This window comes from Tachypleus tridentatus, chromosome 9 (assembly GCF_004210375.1).
Source record: "Tachypleus tridentatus isolate NWPU-2018 chromosome 9, ASM421037v1, whole genome shotgun sequence".
Taxonomy (NCBI): domain Eukaryota; kingdom Metazoa; phylum Arthropoda; class Merostomata; order Xiphosura; family Limulidae; genus Tachypleus; species Tachypleus tridentatus.
Genome location: NC_134833.1, coordinates 168,408,322 through 168,431,738, shown reverse-complemented (window position 1 = coordinate 168,431,738; position 23,417 = coordinate 168,408,322). Strand labels below are relative to the sequence as shown.

Genomic DNA, 23,417 nt, shown 5'->3' with positions numbered 1-23,417 from the left:
TCTCTACATCACGTCATGATGAGTTAAATTAAACAATATCAAATAAAAGTCCTTCTTTACATCACATCATGATACGAGTTAAATTAAACAATATCAAATAAAAGTCCTTCTCTACATCACGTCATGATAAGAGTTAAATTAAACAATATCAAATAAAAGTCCTTCTCTACATCACGTCATGATACGAGTTAAATTAAACAATATCAAAAGTCCTTCTTTACATCACGTCATGATACGAGTTAAATTAAACAATATCAAATAAGTCCTTCTTTACATCACCCAATGATATGAGTTAAATTAAACAATATCAAATAAAAGTCCTTCTTTACATCACGTCATGATACGAGTTAAATTAAACAATATCAAATAAAAGTCCTTCTTTACATCACGTCATGATACGAGTTAAATTAAACAATATCAAATAAAAGTCCTTCTTTACATCACGTCATGATACGAGTTAAATTAAACAATATCAAATAAAAGTCCTTCTTTACATCACGTCATGATACGAGTTAAATTAAACAATATCAAATAAAAGTCCTTCTTTACATCACCCAATGATACGAGTTAAATTAAACAATATCAAATAAAAGTCCTTTACATCACGCCATGATATGAGTTAGGTTAAACAATATCAGATACAAGTAGTTCTCTATATGATGTCATGATACAAGTTAAATTAAACAATATCAAATAAAAGTCCTTCTCTACATCACGTCATGATGAGTTAAATTAAACAATATCAAATAAAAGTCCTTCTTTACATCACGTCATGATACGAGTTAAATTAAACAATATCAAATAAAAGTCCTTCTCTACATCACGCCATGATGAGTTAAATTAAACAATATCAAATAAAAGTCCTTCTTTACATCACGTCATGATAATGAAGTTAAATTAAACAATATCAAATAAAAGTCCTTCTTTACATCACGTCATGATAATGAGTTAAATTAAACAATATCAAATAAAGTCCTTCTTTACATCACGTCATGATAATGAAGTTAAATTAAACAATATCAAATAAAAGTCCTTCTTTACATCACGTCATGATACGAAGTTAAATTAAACAATATCAAATAAAGTCCTTCTTTACATCACCCAATGATACGAGTTAAATTAAACAATATCAAATAAAAGTCCTTTACATCACGCCATGATATGAGTTAGGTTAAACAATATCAGATACAAGTAGTTCTCTATATGATGTCATGATACAAGTTAAATTAAACAATATCAAATAAAAGTCCTTCTCTACATCACGTCATGATGAGTTAAATTAAACAATATCAAATAAAAGTCCTTCTTTACATCACGTCATGATACGAGTTAAATTAAACAATATCAAATAAAAGTCCTTCTCTACATCACGTCATGATGAGTTAAATTAAACAATATCAAATAAAAGTCCTTCTTTACATCACGTCATGATACGAGTTAAATTAAACAATATCAAATAAAAGTCCTTCTTTACATCACGTCATGATACGAGTGAAATTAAACAATATCAAATAAAAGTCCTTCTTTACATCACCCAATGATACGAGTTAAATTAAACAATATCAAATAAAAGTCCTTTACATCACGCCATGATATGAGTTAGGTTAAACAATATCAGATACAAGTAGTTCTCTATATGATGTCATGATACGAGTTAGGTTAAACAACATCAGATACAAGTAGTTCTCTATATGATGTCATGATACAAGTTAAATTAAACAATATCAAATAAAAGTCCTTTACATCACGCCATGATACGAGTTAAATTAAACAATATCAAATAAAAGTCCTTCTCTACATCACGTCATGATGAGTTAAATTAAACAATATCAAATAAAAGTCCTTCTTTACATCACGTCATGATACGAGTTAAATTAAACAATATCAAATAAAAGTCCTTCTTTACATCACGTCATGATACGAGTTAAATTAAACAATATCAAATAAAAGTCCTTCTTTACATCACCCAATGATACGAGTTAAATTAAACAATATCAAATAAAAGTCCTTTACATCACGCCATGATATGAGTTAGGTTAAACAATATCAGATACAAGTAGTTCTCTATATGATGTCATGATACGAGTTAAATTAAACAATATCAGATACAAGTAGTTCTCTATATGATGTCATGATACAAGTTAGGTTAAACAACATCAGATACAAGTAGTTCTCTATATCATGTCATGATACGAGTTAGGTTAAACAACATCAGATACAAGTAGTTCTCTATATCATGTCATGATACGAGTTAGGTTAAACAATATCAGATACAAGTAGTTCTATCAGCTAATATCAGAAAACTTAACAATAATGTACAATAAAAGTGATGTAATTATTGTAACAATGCCATAATGAACAAAAACATTTTTGTATTATTCTATAGCAGAGAAACTTCTTACCCCTAGACAAGAGTATTTACAACTGTCCAGAACACAATAAACATTTTGTATTATTCTATAGCAGAGAAACTTCTTACCCCTTGACAAGAGTATTTACAACTGTCTAGAACACAATAAACATTTTGTATTATTCTAATACAGAGAAACTTCTTTCCCCTTGACAAGAGTATTTACAACTGTCCAGAACACAATAAACATTTTGTATTATTCTAATACAGAGAAACTTCTTACCCCTTGACAAGAGTATTTACAACTGTCCAGAACACAATCGTGGGCAAATACTTGAATATCTCTATCGGAAACCACCATGTTTGTTTCGTCTGATGATCTTGAAGAACATAAAACTAGCTTAGTTACACATCAAGTTTATTTTTAAAAGTAATTAATACCCCAGGTATATGACATGTATAATAAATAGTCAGAGTTGTAATAGGAGTTAAACCACCACTAAATAGCAGGGCTGTGATAGAAGTTCAACCACTAGTAAATAGTCAGGGCCATAACAGAAGTTTAACCACAAGTAAATAGGGCCATAATAGAAGTTTAACCACAAGTAAATAGTCAGGGCCATAACAGAAGTTTAACCACAAGTAAATAGTCAGGGCCATAGTAGAAGTTTAACCACTAGTAAATAGTCAGGGCCATAATAGAAGTTTAACCACTAGTAAATAGTCAGGGCCATAATAGAAGTTTAACCACAAGTAAATAGTCAGGGCCATAATAGAAGTTTAACCACTAGTAAAGAGTCAGGGCCATAACAGAAGTTTAACCACAAGTAAATAGTCAGGGCCATAACAGAAGTTTAACCACAAGTAAATAGTCAGGGCCATAATAGAAGTTTAACCACAAGTAAATAGTCAGGGCCATAACAGAAGTTTAACCACAAGTAAATAGGGCCATAATAGAAGTTTAACCACAAGTAAATAGTCAGGGCCATAATAGAAGTTTAACCACTAGTAAATAGTCAGGGCCATAACAGAAGTTTAACCACTAGTAAATAGTCAGGGCCATAACAGAAGTTTAACCACAAGTAAATAGGGCCATAATAGAAGTTTAACCACAAGTAAATAGTCAGGGCCATAATAGAAGTTCAACTACTAGTAAATAGTCAGGGCCATAACAGAAGTTTAACCACAAGTAAATAGGGCCATAATAGAAGTTTAACCACAAGTAAATAGTCAGGGCCATAATAGAAGTTTAACCACAAGTAAATAGTCAGGGCCATAATAGAAGTTTAACCACAAGTAAATAGTCAAGGCCATAATAGAAGTTTAACCACAAGTAAATAGTCAAGGCCATAATAGAAGTTTAACCACAAGTAAATAGTCAGGGCTATAACAGAAGTTTAACAACAAGTAAATAGGGCCATAAGAGAGGTTTAACCACAAGTAAATAGTCAGGGCCATAATAGAAGTTTAACCACAAGTAAATAGTCAGGGTTATAACAGAAGTTTAACCACAAGCAAACAGCCAGGGCCATAATAGATTCAGCACACCATGACCATTAAACTTGAACATATTTGGAAACTACTTTTATCTAGGTTTAAGCATTTTATGGTTATAAGATGTGAAATAGATTTGGATAAGTTTTAATCTGGTGTCCAGCATGCTCTAATTATAAGGATAGAAATACATTTGGATATGTTTTTATGTGGTGTCCAGTATGCCCTACTTGGAAGGTTTACAATATGCTTCAATCATATCAATAAATTTATACTTTCAAAGATTATTTTATATTTTTAGTATTTAGTTTTAATAGGAACTTAAATATCCTAAACCACAACACTAAAAACAGCAAGGTATCTAACTCTTGTTTTAATCCATTATAATCATTTGATGTACAAGATTTAACGAGTACTGACCTTCACTTTTATGCCATAAAGTAACTTTTAACTTACATTTTGCTTCTGATCTACATTACTGGTTCACTCCTTTTATCACTAATTTCTCCACATTTTCTTGTTACACATGTAAAAAATGAGCACTTACTTTGTTTTCAGAGAATCAGTTTGAAAAAGGTATCCAACGCCAACTAAACTCAGAACATTAAATATAACCTGTTCATATAGAAGTTTGTTTTCAGGAAAGTGAGCCGAAGAGAGGTTGGGAGACATGTTTGCCTGAAATGATTCATCAACAATATCTCACAAAGCTACATGAAGTTTTAAATATTACACATCGTGTTATTTAATACACAGATGTATCAACACCACAATAATCATTTCAGTATGTAACTACTGTAACTGTTCTACTATTAAAACAAAAGACAAGACAGAAACATATACGTTTCAACTTTTATGCACCAGAGATATATAAATAGTTCTACCCATAAACTGGCAAGAGGGAGAAACATGGAAATTTCAGCAGATAATTAATATTTATCTTTAAAAGATGTTTTAAATAGCTACTGACAGATAATAACACTTCAATATATATTAAAAATGTTGTCATAAGTCACAAGAAGTGACCAGACACCATTGTGCCACAAGTCCAGAATAAACAAGAAATTATTCTCACCCAAATGTTTGTACCAGATACATTTATAAAGGTGCCATCCTTAAGTGTTTCAAAAGTAGGATTGTGTTATCCTGAAACTACAAATGGTACTAACAACATTAGTTAATTAATTTTAATAAATAAATAGCATCAATTCATGTTTTATCATTGAAAAACGACAAATTCACAAAATATTTTAACAACTACTTACTTCCATAATGAACACATTAAGATCTCCATCAACAACAAAGTCAAATCTCACCATTTCAAAAAAATTTCTGTGAAAAAAGAAACATTCAGGTCTACACAAAAAACACTCCAAAACTTTCAACTAATAAATATCACAGATCAAAAGAAAAAAATAATATCCAAGTTTTTACTTTTACTCCTAATATTTATCTAACAAATGTTTCTCCAAATTTACAATTACTTGTTCAGTAAAACAATCCTACAGGTAACTAACTCAACAATACTACATATAACTCAACAATACCACATGTAACTAACTCAACAATTCTATGTATAACTGACCACAATTCTACATGTAACTTACTCAACAATACTACATGTAACTAAGTCAACAATTCTATATATAACTAACAACAATTCTACATTTAATTTACTCAACAATACTACATGTAACTAACTCAACAATTCTATGTATCACTAACAACAATTCTACATGTAACTAAGTCAACAATTCTATGTATAACTACCAACAATTCTACATGTAATTTACTCAACAATACTACATGTAACTAAGTCAACAATTCTATGTATAACTAACAACAATTCTACATGTAACTAACTCAACAATACTACATGTAACTAACAACAATTCTACATGTAACTAACTCAACAATTCTATGTATAACTAACAACAATTCTACATGTAATTTACTCAACAATTCTATGTATAACTAACAACAATTCTACGTGTAACTAACTCAACAATTCTATGTATAACTAACAACAATTCTACGTATAACTAACACAACAATACTACATGTAACTAACTCAACAATTCTATGTATAACTACCAACAATACTACATGTAACTAGCTCAACAATTCTATGTACAACTAACAACAATTCTATGTACAACTAACAACAATTCTATGTACAACTAACAACAATTCTATGTACAACTAACAACAATTCTATGTACAACTAACAACAATTCTATGTATAACTGACAACAATTCTATGTATAACTGACAACAATTCTATGTACAACTGACAACAATTCTATGTATAACTGACAACAATTCTATGTATAACTGACAACAATTCTATGTATAACTGACAACAATTCTATGTATAACTGACAACAATTCTATGTATAACTGACAACAATTCTACATGTAATTTACTCAACAATTCTATGTGTAACTAACAACAATTCTACGTGTAACTAACTCAACAATTCTACATGTAACTAACTCAACAATTCTATGTATAACTAACAACAATTCTACATGTAATTTACTCAACAATTCTATGTATAACTAACTCAACAATTCTATGTATCACTAACAACAATTCTATGTACAACTAACAACAATTCTATGTACAACTAACAACAATTCTATGTATCACTAACAACAATTCTATGTACAACTGACAACAATTCTATGTACAACTAACAACAATTCTATGTACAACTGACAACAATTCTATGTACAACTGACAACAATTCTATGTACAACTGACAACAATTCTATGTACAACTGACAACAATTCTACGTATAACTGACAACAATTCTATGTATAACTAACAACAATTCTACATGTAATTTAATCAACAATACTACATGTAACTAACAACAATTCTACATATAATTTACTCAACAATTCTACATGTAACTTACAACAATTCTATGTATAACTAACAACAATTCTACATGTAACTAACTCAATAATTCTATGTATAACTTACAACAATTCTATATGTAATTTACTCAACAATACTACATGTAACTAAGTCAACAATTCTATGTATAACTAACAACAATTCTACATGTAATTTACTCAACAATTCTACATGTAATTTACTCAACAATACTACATGTAACTAGGTCAACAATTCTATGTATAACTAACAACAATTCTACATGTAATTTACTCAACAATTCTATGTATAACTAACAACAATTCTACATGTAATTTACTCAACAATTCTACATGTGACTAACTACCAATAATTCTACATGTAATTTACTCAACAATACTACATGTAACTAACTCAACAATTCTTTGTATAACTAACAACAATACTACATGTAACTAACAATAATTCTACATGTAACTAAATCAACAATTCTATGTATAATTAACAACAATTCTACATGTAATTTACTCAACAATTCTATGTATAACTAACAACAATTCTACATGTAATTTACTCAACAATACTACATGTAACTAACTCAACAATTCTATGTATCACTAACAACAATTCTACATGTAACTAACTCAACAATACTACATGTAACTAACTCAACAATTCTATGTATCACTAACAACAATTCTACATGTAATTTACTCAACAATACTACATGTAACTAACAACAATTCTACATGTAACTAACTCAACAATTCTACATGTAACTAACTCAACAATTCTACATGTAACTAACTCAACAATTCTACATGTAACTAACTCAACAATTCTACATGTAACTAACTCAACAATTCTACATGTAACTAACTCAACAATTCTAAAGGTAACTAACTCAACAATTTTATATATAACAAACAACAATACTACATGTAACTAACTCAACAATTCTACATGTAATTTACTCAACAATTCTACATGTAACTACATCAACAATTCTATGTATAACTTACAACAATTCTATGTATAACTAACAACAATTCTATGTATAACTAACAATTTATGTATAACTGACAACAATTCTATGTATAACTAACAACAATTCTACATGTAACTAACTCAACAATTCTATGTATAACTAACAACAATTCTACATGTAATTTACTCAACAATTCTATATATAACTAACAATTCTACATGTAATTTACTCAACAATTCTATATATAACTAACAACAATTCTACATGTAATTTACTCAACAATTCTATATATAACTAACAATAATTCTACATGTAATTTACTCAACAATTCTATATATAACTAACAACAATTCTACATGTAATTTACTCAACAATTCTATATATAACTAACAACAATTCTACATGTAATTTACTCAACAATTCTATGTATAACTAACAACAATTCTACATGTAACTAACTCAACAATTTTATCTATAACTAACAACAATTCTACATGTAATTTAATCAACAATACTACATGTAACTAACTCAATTCTATGTATAACTAACAACAATTCTACATGTAATTTACTCAACAATACTACATGTAACTAACTCAACAATTCTACATGTAACTAACTCAACAATTTTATATATAACAAACAACAATACTACATGTAACTAACTCAACAATTCTACATGTAACTACATCAACAATTCTACATGTAATTTACTCAACAATTCTACATGTAACTACATCAACAATTCTATGTATAACTTACAACAATTCTATGTATAACTTACAACAATTCTATGTATAACTTACAACAATTCTATGTATAACTGACAACAATTCTATGTATAACTAACAATTCTACATGTAACTAACTCAACAATTCTATATATAACTAACAACAATTCTACATGTAATTTACTCAACAATTCTATGTATAACTAACAACAATTCTAAAGGTAACTAACTCAACAATTCTATATATAACTAACAACAATTCTACATGTAATTTACTCAACAATTCTATGTATAACTAACAACAATTCTACATGTAACTAACTCAACAATTCTATATATAACTAACAACAATTCTACATGTAATTTACTCAACAATTCTATGTATAACTAACAACAATTCTAAAGGTAACTAACTCAACAATTTTATATATAACAAACAACAATTCTATGTATAACTAACAACAATTCTACATGTAATTTAATGAACAATACTACATGTAACTAACTCAATTCTATGTATAACTAACAACAATTCTACATGTAATTTACTCAACAATACTACATGTAACTAACTCAACAATTCTAAAGGTAACTAACTCAACAATTTTATATATAACAAACAACAATACTACATGTAACTAACTCAACAATTTTATATATAACAAACAACAATACTACATGTAACTAACTCAACAATTCTACATGTAATTTACTCAACAATTCTACATGTAATTTACTCAACAATTCTACATGTAATTTACTCAACAATTCTACATGTAATTTACTCAACAATTCTACATGTAATTTACTCAACAATTCTACATGTAATTTACTCAACAATTCTACATGTAATTTACTCAACAATTCTACATGTAACTACATCAACAATTCTATGTATAACTTACAACAATTCTATGTATAACTTACAACAATTCTATGTATAACTAACAACAATTCTACATGTAACTAACTCAACAATTCTATGTATAACTAACAACAATTCTACATGTAATTTATTCAACAATTCTATATATAACTAACAACAATTCTACATGTAATTTACTCAACAATTCTATATATAACTAACAACAATTCTACATGTAATTTACTCAACAATTCTATATATAACTAACAACAATTCTACATGTAATTTACTCAACAATTCTATATATAACTAACAACAATTCTAAATGTAATTTACTCAACAATTCTATATATAACTAACAACAATTCTACATGTAATTTACTCAACAATTCTATATATAACTAACAACAATTCTACATGTAATTTACTCAACAATTCTATGTATAACTAGCAACAATTCTACATGTAACTAACTCAACAATTCTATATATAACTAACAACAATTCTACATGTAATTTACTCAACAATTCTATGTATAACTAACAACAATTCTACATGTAACTAACTCAACAATTTTATCTATAACTATCAACAATACTACATGTAACTAACTCAATTCTATGTATAACTAACAACAATTCTACATGTAATTTACTCAACAATACTACATGTAACTAACTCAACAATTCTAAATGTAATTTACTTACCAATACTACATGTAACTAACTCAACAATTCTATGTATCACTAACAACAATTCTACATGTAATTTACTTACCAATACTACATGTAACTAACTCAACAATTCTATGTATAACTAACAACAATTCTACATGTAATTTAATCAACAATACTACATGTAACTAACTCAATTCTATGTATAACTAACAACAATTCTACATGTAATTTAATCAACAATACTACACAGTTGTGAAATAACACAAGAAAGTCTACCACATGCAGGAGAGAATAATGATGGTGGTAAAAGTGAACAAAACACATCTGGTGTCCCCCTTGTGTTATTTTGAGAAACCATTTGAACACACCTGTTTCATTCATTCGTTACGTTATTCATGCTACAAGTACACATACATAATAATCCCTCTTACAGGACCTTTAAATATTAGGAAAACGTTAGTTCAGAAAACTATACTACACAAGTTAGAATTCAATTTTTTTAATATTCTTTGTGAAGAATTACTGGATTTGTGTGTGTTTTCTTGTTCTTTATACTGAAAGTAGAAACTCTTATTCTTTGTGACTTTTACTTCTGAAAGAGGTTTGCATGTTTCATGATACTCACTGGCAAGCTCAAATTTGTTGTAATTTGTATGCTGTTTTGTGCTTCATCATACATTTACAATTAATAATTCAGTTTAATGCAACTAGAAAAGTAATTATAATGTTAGGTAAATACTTATTTCTTGATGAAGTCGCACCTTGTGTTTCTAAACTTTTTTGCAGATCTAATCATAGTTTTCTCTTTCTCAAAATATACACTCTGCACTGCTTCTTTGATCTGAGACCATATCTTGGACGACTGTTTTCCTGAAAGAAACAATATTATATCTCAAGTAATTTACTTATAAACTATTTAAAACAAACTTTTACACCACTAGATAATGCCTTGTATTCAGCACTGAAACATGTCTAACAAATAAAAGAAACAGAAAAGAAAGGTCATTTCATGTCACATGTTAATTTCAAGCACTTTTGTGTAAATAAAAGGAGAATCACAGAAAATGTACTGAACATTATGATGTCAGGACATACTTATGTCCAGCCTGAAGTTATTTACTGTGTATTCCAGTTATGATGTCAGGACATACTTATGTCCAGCCTGAAGTTATTTACTGTGTATTCCAGTTATGATGTCAGGACATACTTATGTCCAGCCTGAAGTTATTTACTGTGTATTCCAGTTATGATGTCAGGACATACTTATGTCCAGCCTGAAGTTATTTACTGTGTACTCCAGTTATGTTTTCAGGACATACTTATGTACAGCCTGAAGTTATTTACTGTGTATTCCAGTTATGATGTCAGGACATACTTATGTACAGCCTGAAGCTATTTACTGTGTATCCCAGTTATGTTTTCAGGATATATTATAGTCATGTACAGGATGTACCTATAAACCGAAGGGCTTCTAAGCTGACCAACAATGTAAACCAATGTGGATTGCTAATAAGCAAAATCAGCAACATTTCCATATCTGCAGTACATATTTTGTTAAAGGTATAAAAAATATTGTTATACAGCATTTGTATTTAATTTAAATTTTGGCACTAAATATTCATTAATTATTGAAACGACAAATATTTGATAAAGCCCCCATATAATTTCTAAAGGCAGTACCGAGTTGTGTATGTAAATACAACAATGTAGGTACTTTCCATAGACTAGTCCAGGGTCAGTTAAATATAATTATACTGTAGACCAGGAAATATACAGGTAACAATACTGGTGACTGGTACTTATAGTAATGACTGTGGAAGATAGCAGTATCCTAGAACTGATCAAATTATTACTAGTGGGAATACACTGAACACATGTAGGCTTCACACTACAATTAGACAAGTCACTGGCAGCAACAGACTGATCACATCTAGACTTTACACACATTTACACAACTTACAATTAAGAATAGGCTAATCACATGTAGACTTCACACTACAATTAGACAAGTCACTAGCAGCAACAGACTGATCACATCTAGACTTTACACACATTTACACAACTTACAATTAAGAATAGGCTAATCACGTGTAGACTTCACACTACAATTAGACAAGTCACGGGCAGCAACAGACTGATCACATCTAGACTTTACACACATTTACACAACTTACAATTAAGAATAGGCTAATCACGTGTAGACTTCACACTACAATTAGACAAGTCACGGGCAGCAACAGACTGATCACATCTAGACTTTACACACATTTACACAACTTACAATTAAGAATAGGCTAATCACATGTAGACTTCACACTACAATTAGACAAGTCACTGGCAGCAACAGACTGATCACATCTAGACTTTACACACATTTACACAACTTACAATTAAGAATAGGCTAATCACATGTAGACTTCACACTACAATTAGACAAGTCACGGGCAGCAACAGACTGATCACATCTAGACTTTACACACATTTACACAACTTACAATTAAGAATAGGCTAATCACGTGTAGACTTCACACTACAATTAGACAAGTCACTGGCAGCAATAGACTGATCACATCTAGACTTTACACACATTTACACAACTTACAATTAAGAATAGGCTAATCACGTGTAGACTTCACACTACAATTAGACAAGTCACTGGCAGCAACAGACTGATCACTTCTAAACTTTATACATATTTAGACAAAATACAAACAGGAACAGACTGATCACCTGTAGGCTTCACACCATGACTAGACAAGTTACAAGCAAGAACAAACTGATTACATGTAGGCTTCACACCATGACTAGACAAGTTACAAGCAAGAACAAACTGATCACCTGTAGGCTTCACACCATGACTAGACAAGTTACAAGCAAGGACAAACTGATCACCTGTAGGCTTCACACCATGACTAGACAAGTTACAAGCAAGAACAAACTGATCACCTGTAGGCTTCACATCATGACTAGACAAGTTACAAGCAAGAACAAACTGATTACATGTAGGCTTCACACCATGACTAGACAAGTTACAAGCAAGAACAAACTGATTACATGTAGGCTTCACACCATGACTAGACAAGTTACAAGCAAGAACAAACTGATTACATGTAGGCTTCACACCATGACTAGACAAGTTACAAGCAAGAACAAACTGATTACATGTAGGCTTCACACCATGACTAGACAAGTTACAAGCAAGAACAAACTGATCACCTGTAGGCTTCACATCATGACTAGACAAGTTACAAGCAAGAACAAACTGATCACCTGTAGGCTTCACGTCATGACTAGACAAGTTACAAGCAAGAACAAACTGATTACATGTAGGCTTCACACCATGACCAGACAAGTTACAAGCAAGAACAAACTGATTACATGTAGTCTTCACACCATGATTAGGACAATTTAAAAGGAGGAAGAGGCTGATCATATGTAGGTAGGTAGGTATTTCATGTTTATTGGCACAAAGCTACTAGGCTATCTGTGCCAAACAAGATGTAGTATACTATAATGGTATAGAAGACTGAAGCATTAAGTTCAAACTTGCCGTCAGTCACCTGAAGTTGGCCTTTCCAGTCCTGGGTTCAGGTCAAAATTTGTAAAAATCATGCTAAAACAGTACATAGTTCAATAAAAACCTTAAATTAAGTTAAAAAGACCAATGGCTCTTAAAAATGTAAAAACATAAGCGAGACAGCCAGTATCACCTATGACATTGGTGAATGTCAAGGGCAAACCTACCTTAGAAACATGTTTAAAATGTCATCATCGTTCTTTGTTGTAACGACAACATGATAATAAAATATGTATGATTGTGACCTGAGTGCCACACAGACCACACATTGGTACATCAGTACCAGATAAAAGGAAGTGGTGAGTTAAAAAACTGAGACCAATGTGTAGCCAAAACAACTTCCTCCATTCAATCTTTACAGAAACAAGATGGCCAAAGAGCTAAAGAAGGCTTGATTTGAAAAAGCTTATTATTTCACTCCAGGGCAACTGGTAAAAAGTTGGGTTTTGATAACTGGACCATAGTCTATGTATGGAACAAGGACGGTGGTGATAGAGCCAGAGCAGATGGACTTTGCCACTCTGTCAGCTATCTCATTCCCATGAATACCAACATGATCTGGTATCCAAAGAAACTGAACAGAGATAGATAATAGAGAGAGATTGGCCAGTTTATTTTGGATATTGATAAGAATAGGATGGTAACTAACATGGAATGATATCAGAGCCAATAGACAGCTGAGTGAATCAGTATAGATCATACAATTCATATATTGCATAGTTTAAACATGATTCAGGACAAGATAAATAGCATACAATTTGGCAGTTAACACAGAAACTGTAGAGGGAATTCTGTGTGCTACAACCAAACTGTAGAGGGAATTCTGTGTGCTACAACTGAACTGTAACAAACCATGGCAGAAACTACAGAGTCACCTGATTTTGAACTGTCTATATATATATGGGAATGGATGGACCATTTGAAAGATGTTAAGCAAATAAAGAACTATATTTCCAATCGGAAGTACCGGCCTTCCTCAGATGACTCAAAGATAGGTCACAGTTGAGGATACTAATTAGCCATGGTGGAAGTGGCCAAACTGTTGATACTGCTATGCTCTTCAAAGACATATTCAATTTTTCTGATTGTGCCTGAATATAAAGGCTAAAAACAAAAATGGCAGATTTTCTATTATAGAAAAGTGTGGCCCACTGAGAATGGAAAACACATCCCCAAGTAGGATGCTGTGGTACAGAGTGAAGTTTAGAAGCATACATAAGAGACAGTTGCAAATGACGAATATACAGAGGGGGTTCATTGGACTCCACATACAAACTTTGGACTGGAGAAGTATGAAAGGCCTCAGAGCAAAGCCGAATCCCCTGACGGTGGATAGGATCCCACATCTTCAGTGCTGAGGTTCTGTCAGAACGATAAACCACAGACCCATAGTCAAGTTTGGATCGGATAAGGGCACAATAAATTTTAAGCATGGAGTGTTGATCTGCTCCCCAAGAGGTGGAAGAGAGGACATGGAGGATGTTCAGTGCTCTCTTTCTTTTGACACAAAGTTGCTTGATATACAAAATAAAATTTAATTTACAGTCAAATATAAGACCTAAGAACTTTGCCTCAGGGACAACAGGAAGTACAGCATCACCAATACGAAGATCTGGATCCGGATGAATACCCTGTTGGTGGCAGAAGTGTACACATACAGTTTTGAAAAGAGAAAGTTGAAAACCATTTTCTGTAGTCCAATTAAGTATATGATTGATTGCAGTTTGTATCTGCTGCTCAGTAAACCTTATTTTTGATGACTGACATGAGATGTGAAATTCATCAAAGAAAAGACTATTTGCAAGTGTAGGGGTAGCTGTTCACTGATGGCATTTATCTTTATAATGAAAAGTGTGACACTCAGAACACAGCCCTGTGGGAAAAAACGGGAAAGCCTACATGGATCTGGAAGTGGCAGTTCATTAAAAAATACTTGGTAAAAAGTGGCAAATTGCCATGCAATCCGTATGAGTGAAGGTCTCACAAGATGCCATATATCCATGTTGTATCATAAGCTTTCTCTAAATAAAAAAAAATAGAAACAAAATGTTGTCGCTTCAAAAAGGCTTCTCTAATTGATGTTTCAAGACAAATTAAGTGGTATATCGTGAAGCATTATCTTCAGAACCCACACTGAGTGGGTGAGAGAAGGTTGTTTGATTCAAGGAACAAGATAAGCATTAATCATCCTCTCTAAACTCTTACTGAGACAACTCGTCAAAGCAATGGGACGGTAATTTGTAGGAATCTTTGGATCCTTCCCAGGTTTAAGAATAGGGAGTACAATAGCTTGGCACCAAGCATCAGGAAAGACATTCTCCTGTAATATTCGGTTAAAAACAGCCAGGAGAATAGTAAGAGTGGCAGAAGAAAGGTGGCGTAGCATCTCGTAACGTCCAACTGATGCATTGCCAGACTGATGAAGTGCAAGTTTGAGGTCCACCAGTGTAAGAGGGCAACTGTAGTTATAGGGATGATCAGTTGAAAAGGAAAGAGGCAGATGTTCAACTCGTATTTTAATAGCTAAGAAGGAAGGGGATGTGTTTGAAGAGCAAGATACGTGAGAGAAACATTCACCAAAAGTACTGACAATGCTCTGTGCATCAGCAACATCATGGCCATTGAATATTAAGATAGAGAGGGGGGCAGAAATATACTGTCCACTCACCTTCCGGATCGTATTCCATGTGACTTTTGAACTGGTAGTTGAAGAAATGCTGGAGGTAACTTTAATCCAAAATTCCTTCTAGTTTTGATGTCTAACTCACCGAGCCTGTGCACAGTCTTGCTGAAATGCAATGTGGTTTGTAAGCATGGGATATATACGAAATTTATCCCAAGTATGTTTCTGAGCTTTTTGTATTATAGAACAAGCAGAACTCCACCAAGGGCTGGGATGCCGTGGGAAAGATGTCAAGGTTTTGGGGATGCACTGAGCAGCTGCTTGGACAATACAGTTAGTTACTGCTGCTACACAATCATCTATCGATGATTTACATTGACAGGATCAAGTTCCAAGAGAGTAGTGAAAGAGGGCCAGTTGGCCTGGTCCAACATCCACTGTGGCACATGGGTCAGGTGGCACTGACCATGGCCAATCTCTCTTAATATGATATGAAAATGATCACTACCCTGTGAATTGATGTCAACCTCCCAAGAAAAGCATGTGAAAAGTGAAGAGGAGCAGATAGAAAGATCTACAGCAGTAAATGACTGACTAGGTACATGAAAATAAATGTAAGAGCCAGGTTGTGATTCAGGATCATATGCTCTCTAGCACAACCCCTCATATCAATGCCAGAACCATCCCAGAGAGGATTATGCCCATTAAGATCCCCAAAATTAAAAAGGAGGTTGGCAGTTGCTCAGTGAGGGTATCAATGTCTGAAGGATGATAATGTTTTCCAGGGGTAAGGTACAAAGAGCAAACAGTGATGGTACGACCCAAAGAGATATATATGGATGGCTACAACCTCCAAGGGCATATTCAATGACAAGGACCAGGTGGGCACATGTTGATCAACCAGCAATGCTACTCCCCATATCCTTGTGTGACACATAACCTGTCATTTTGGAATAAGGAGTATTGTTGAACTGTAACTGTATTAGTAGGTTTTAAAAATGTTTCCTGTAAAGAAAGACATTTGGGATGATAAAAATCATCTGACTGAAAACCTTGACAGTTCCATTATATTAGTGCGACCATTTTTTCTTTATTTTGGAGGAGAATACAGCATAGAGACCTTCTGCTTGCAACCACGCTTTTTTTCTTTACTGGATGTGGGTTGGTCACTCTAGTGATCCTGCTATGGATCGAGAAGGCAGGTTGGAGTTTGTAGACATATGTTCCAGTGAATGAGGACACAAACGAATAAGTTGTTTAATCAGTGATGTCGAGATGTGAAGGTGTGGTGTTTGTCAGTGTAGTTTTTACATAGTACAGACCTTAGTTTTGTGCCTGGTTTTTGAATAAATTTGGTATTAACTGGAATGTCATATTTCGTTACTAGTTTTTGCCAAATGTTGGTTATTTGTTTGCTGATGTCAGGAATATATGGTATACAGCAGTATATGGTTTCATGATTTTTTGATTTGAGGTATATTTACTTTAGTTGGTTGATTTTGCTTTCTGTTTACGTGTATGCGTATAATGTTTTCTACAGTTTGTGGAGGAAACTTTTTGATGTGGATAAAGTATTGTTTTATTTTATCTAATTCATCGTTAATTTTATCTGGTGAGCATAGTTTTATGGCTGTGTTTATTTGGTTTCTTAGTATGTTGAATTTTTGTTTTGTTTCATGTGCTGAGTCCCAAGGAATGTATAGTCTCATATGGGCGATTTTTCGGTGGATTTCTGTTTTAAATTGTGTATCGGTTCACCACAATGAAGACAAATGTCATGTTCAACAACCACAACTGTATACAAACAAATAGCCTAAGCATGGGTAACCCAGTGTCACCAGTTCTAGCCAATATTTTTGTGACACAAGTTGAAACACAAGCAATTAACACAGAATTTTCTCCACCACTTTACTGGTACAGATATGTAGACGAAACGATTGCAGGATTCACATCTACAGAACACACACTTAATTTTTTCAATCACATTAACTCTATACATCCCAACATTAACTTCACATGTGAACAGGAAGAAAGCAATCAAATATCATTTCTTAACCTAAAAATTACAAGAACTGCAACTGCAAGTCAAATAAACACAACATAACCATACAAAACACTCATACTAAATAAAGAAACAATCATGAACAAATGCAAAATTAAAGAAGCCTTACTTATACAACACCTAAAGCCCAAAATAAACCAATACAAAGGAACACTTTTATACCCATATTAAAAAACGACATAACAAATAATAATAATAAAATAAATAATATAAAATTATATATTCAAACATCTAAGCACGCCCTCTACATTCCAACACTCAGTTACACAACCCCTTTCAAACATGTGGTCAGCTTCCTATCAGTTACCTTTTTCTTTCTTTGTGAACCAAAGAAGGTCGAAACGTTGTTCGTTCCTCTTGTGTAAAATTTTCTCAACCCAAACGAGCCGTTTTTTCATAAATAAAATAAGTTGTTTAATTTATGGGGTGTCAAGAGAGGAAGACCCCATGGAAACACCTGGGCTTGACCAAGTTGAAGTTAGGCAATGACTGGAAGATGTGGTAGGGACAGATATAGAAGTAGATACTGATTTGTTAACTGTTGATTTTGGAAGGTACTAGATTAAGATGTGATTCTGTAAGAGGCACAGAAAGGTCTGTTGGAACTCCTACTGTGGTAATGGAATGGATTACAGCAGCATAAGCCCAAGTGTTGGAACTCCTACTGTAGTATTGGAATGGATTACAGCAGCATAAGCCCAAGTGTTGGAACTCCTACTGTGGTAATGGAATGGATTACAGTAGCATAAGTCCAAGTGTTGGAACTCCTACTGTAGTATTGGAATGAATTACAGCAGCATAAGTCCAAGTGTTGGAACTCCTACTGTAGTATTGGAATGGATTACAGCAGCATAAGTCCAAGTGTTGGAACTCCTACTGTAGTATTGGAATGGATTACAGCAGTATATGTCCAAGTGTTGGAACTCCTACTGTAGTATTGGAATGGATTACAGCAGCATAAGTTCAAGATGGAATTGGGAATAGTAATTTCCGAGCCTCTGGTTAAGTAATATTATGAAATGTCTTGAGACGTTGTACTACTTTCTCTTCCACCCATTTAGGACAAGAAGTAAAATAGGAAGGATGTGGACCATTACAGTTAACACAATGCAGTTCTAGTTGGTATTCAAAAGCATCATGGTTTTTACCAGCACAACACGCATGTGTCAAGATGTTTTCAAGTGACCAAATAATTAACAATGAAAACATCTAACAGGGCTAGGAATATAAGTACGTACCTTACAATTCAGATATCCAGTCTTGATTGTAATAGGAGGTCGTGATGTTGTAAATGTTAATATTTGAACATTTGTTGGCTCCATAATCCTGTCTCTACAAGTAAAAATTCGGTGTGAGGCTGTAACACCTTGGCTGTTGAAACCTGCAAAGATCTCTGACTCTGGAATGGTCTTTAAATCCCTCTGAACTATAACTACTCTGGAAGAATTCAAAGTAGAATAAGGAGTAACCTCAATGGGTATATTCCCAATGGCCTTCAACTTCAAGAGGAGTTTGGAATGTTGTGATGAAGCTGTTTCCACTAAAATGTCCCCAGACTGTAATATTTTTACTGATTTAGGTGAGCTGGCAAGCCCTTCTAAATCCTTCTGAATAAACAATGGAGACATTTGCCTGAAGGGTTTTCATTTGAAGAATGTATAATTAAAAATCATGGGACAGATTCAAGTTGTGAGTTTGATCATACAGAGTCATTAATGTGTGATAATTTGCCAGTTGTCAGATTTTTCTCTATACTGTCATGCTTGTTTATTTTTATTTGAGGGGTATCCACAATAAAAAACAATATTTCGGTGCTCACTGACCCCACCCACCATGAAGCCCTACGAGGGAAAACACTACAGTGCCACATAAGGTCAGTGCAGTGATGCCAGGGTTTCATGAGCACTATACTTGAACACCAGTATCAGACGTAATGTCTGGACATTATGAAGACGTCCTATGTTGGCACTCAGTTGACCCTAGCCCAAATGGACTAGCCAAATGATCTCAGGGGAGCCACTCCAAGACCACCCGTTTGCCAGAATTCAAGGCCAAAGTGGTGTCTTAGAGTTGGACTCCTCAACCACCAGGATCTTCTCCTTCCCTTCATGGGTCATCAGGCACTGCAATCATGCAGGTGGATGTTTAGATCCCAGAGGGGGTAAACTGAGAGTACAGAACCTTCTCTGGGAGGTCCCCTCGCCACATACAGGAATCCACATCGAGGGGGTGATCACAGGTAGACTTTACTCCATGATTAGACAGGTTACAAGCAGGAACAGACTGACCACATGTAGACTTTACACTGTGATTAGACAGGTTACAAGCAGGAACAGGCTGACTACGTGTAGACTTTAAACTATGATTAGACAGGTTACAAGCAGGAACAGGCTGATGCACATGTAGACTTTAAACTATGATTAGACAGGTTACAAGCAGGAACAGGCTGATGCACATGTAGACTTTACACTATGATTAGACAGGTTACAAGCAGGAACAGGCTGATGCACATGTAGACTTTATACTGTGATTAAACAGGTTACAAGCAGGAACAGACTGACCACATGTAGACTTCACACCACGATTAGACAAGTTACTAGCAGGAACACACTAATCACATGTAAACTTCACATCATGATTAGACAAGTTACTAGCAGGAACACACTAATCACATGTAAACTTCACATCATGATTAGACAAGTTACTAGCAGGAACACACTAATCACATGTAAACTTCACATCATGATTAGACAAGTTACTAGCAGGAACACACTAATCACATGTAAATTTCACATCATGATTAGACAAGTTACTAGCAGGAACACGCTAATCACATGTAAACTTCACATCATGATTAGACAAGTTACTAGCAGGAACACACTAATCACATGTAAACTTCACATCATGATTAGACAAGTTACTAGCAGGAACACACTAATCACATGTAAACTTCACACCACGATTAGACAAGTTACTAGCAGGAACACACTAATCACATGTAAATTTCACATCATGATTAGACAAGTTACTAGCAGGAACACACTAATCACATGTAAACTTCACACCACGATTAGACAAGTTACTAGCAGGAACACACTAATCACATGTAAACTTCACATCATGATTAGACAAGTTACTAGCAGGAACACACTAATCACATGTAAACTTCACATCATGATTAGACAAGTTACTAGCAGGAACACACTAATCACATGTAAACTTCACATCATGATTAGACAAGTTACTAGCAGGAACACACTAATCACATGTAAATTTCACATCATGATTAGACAAGTTACTAGCAGGAACACACTAATCACATGTAAACTTCACATCATGATTAGACAAGTTACTAGCAGGAACACACTAATCACATGTAAACTTCACATCATGATTAGTCATTAAGGGCATATGTAGAACAATAAATGGATGGATAACAGAATTATTCATATAAAGTTCTTTCAACTTATAATAAAATGTAAAGACACAAATTTAATAGGAAGAATAATAATCCCCCATGTTTATCATGACTACAACCACTGGATGGCATTACACTTCTAATGGCAGATGTCAATGTAATGCTTCTGGTAAATCATGATTTGTAAAGATCTACAGCCCGAAAATTTAAGGTAAAAATCAAACTAACTGAACACATTGTTGTCTTTATTTGTAATTTGTTTGTTGTAATTTCAAAACTGAAGACATGAAAAACATAAAAGTGTGTAACAATTTTGTATAACACTTCTGTACAGGTACAATACTGTGTGATAACAGCACTTACCTAAAGACTGAATATATGCATTCAGTGATTCTTTCATTGTGTACCCCAGTTGAGTATAATACTTCTGGAGTGAAGAAACCTATCAGGAACCAAGTTCAGTTGAAACATTTTTTTAGTCTACAAGCAACACAGTTTATGGTTTAATAATTAAAGTACCACAACATATATTATCATACACTAGGCTAAGAATAGTGTTATTTAATATACTTTATTCTGCAAGTTCATGTTTGACTGCCATTCCAGAGGTATTATGTACATAACCTGTATGTATCATACATTTATCCAATATAAGTTCAAATAAGTTATTTTCCAGTACTACAGTACTACGTATTTCATATTAATCTGACAAAAATATCTAAGAATGAACAGTTTATAAATATAAATATTGTACAAGTTGCTGTATCTCTCATATAAATATTGTACAAGTTGCTGTATCTCTCATATAAATATTGTACAAGTTGCTATATCTCTCATATAAATATTGTACAAGTTGCTGTATCTCTCATATAAATATTGTACAAGTTGCTGTATCTCTCATATAAATATTGTACAAGTTGCTGTATCTCTCATATAAATATTGTACAAGTTGCTATATCTCTCATAAATATTGTACAAGTTGCTATATCTCTCATATAAATATTGTACAAGTTGCTGTATCTCTCATATAAATATTGTACAAGTTGCTGTATCTCTCATATAAATATTGTACAAGTTGCTATATCTCTCATATAAATATTGTACAAGTTGCTGTATCTCTCATAAATATTGTACAAGTTGCAATATCTCTCATATAAATATTGTACAAGTTGCTATATCTCTCATATAAATATTGTACAAGTTGCTATATCTCTCATATAAATATTGTACAAGTTGCTATATCTCTCATATAAATATTGTACAAGTTGCTATATCTCTCATATAAATATTGTACAAGTTGCTATATCTCTCATATAAATATTCAAAAACCTATTTTTCTAAAATGTTCAAACTTTTCTCCCATATCAAGTGTAAAGTTATACAAGTTAGTTTACAGTTTAGTAACATAGGTCCATGTAGATCTATCTATGTTTCACAGCTACACTTTAACTATACATTTTCATGGAAGTCTGTTTATGTTTTACAGCTATAGTTTAATATTACAGTTATATGTAAATGTACCTGTGTTCTACAAATACAGTTTAATATTACAGTTATATGTAAATGTACCTGTGTTCTACAAATACAGTTTAATATTATAGTTTCATGTAGATCTATGTTTTACAGCTACAGTTTAATATTACAGTTATATGTAAATGTACCTGTGTTCTACAAATACAGTTTAATATTACAGTTATATGTAAATGTACCTGTGTTCTACAAATACAGTTTAATATTACAGTTATAT

General features: G+C 32.7%; 1 protein-coding gene across 3 annotated transcripts in view; it reads right to left on the bottom strand.

The window, feature by feature from the left end:
* LOC143226909 (putative tubulin polyglutamylase ttll-15) overlaps window positions 1-23,417 on the bottom strand; it is a 59,365-nt gene that overhangs the window by 5,626 nt on the left and 30,322 nt on the right. For all 3 annotated transcript variants that reach the window (XM_076458451.1, XM_076458450.1, XM_076458452.1), the window contains 5 exons: window positions 22,034-22,112; window positions 10,752-10,860; window positions 5,110-5,176; window positions 4,392-4,522; window positions 2,634-2,730 (listed from right to left, as the gene is read on the bottom strand). In XM_076458451.1, coding sequence (XP_076314566.1) covers window positions 2,634-2,730; window positions 4,392-4,522; window positions 5,110-5,176; window positions 10,752-10,860; window positions 22,034-22,112 — 483 coding nt within the window. The remainder of the gene's footprint in view (window positions 1-2,633; window positions 2,731-4,391; window positions 4,523-5,109; window positions 5,177-10,751; window positions 10,861-22,033; window positions 22,113-23,417) is intronic.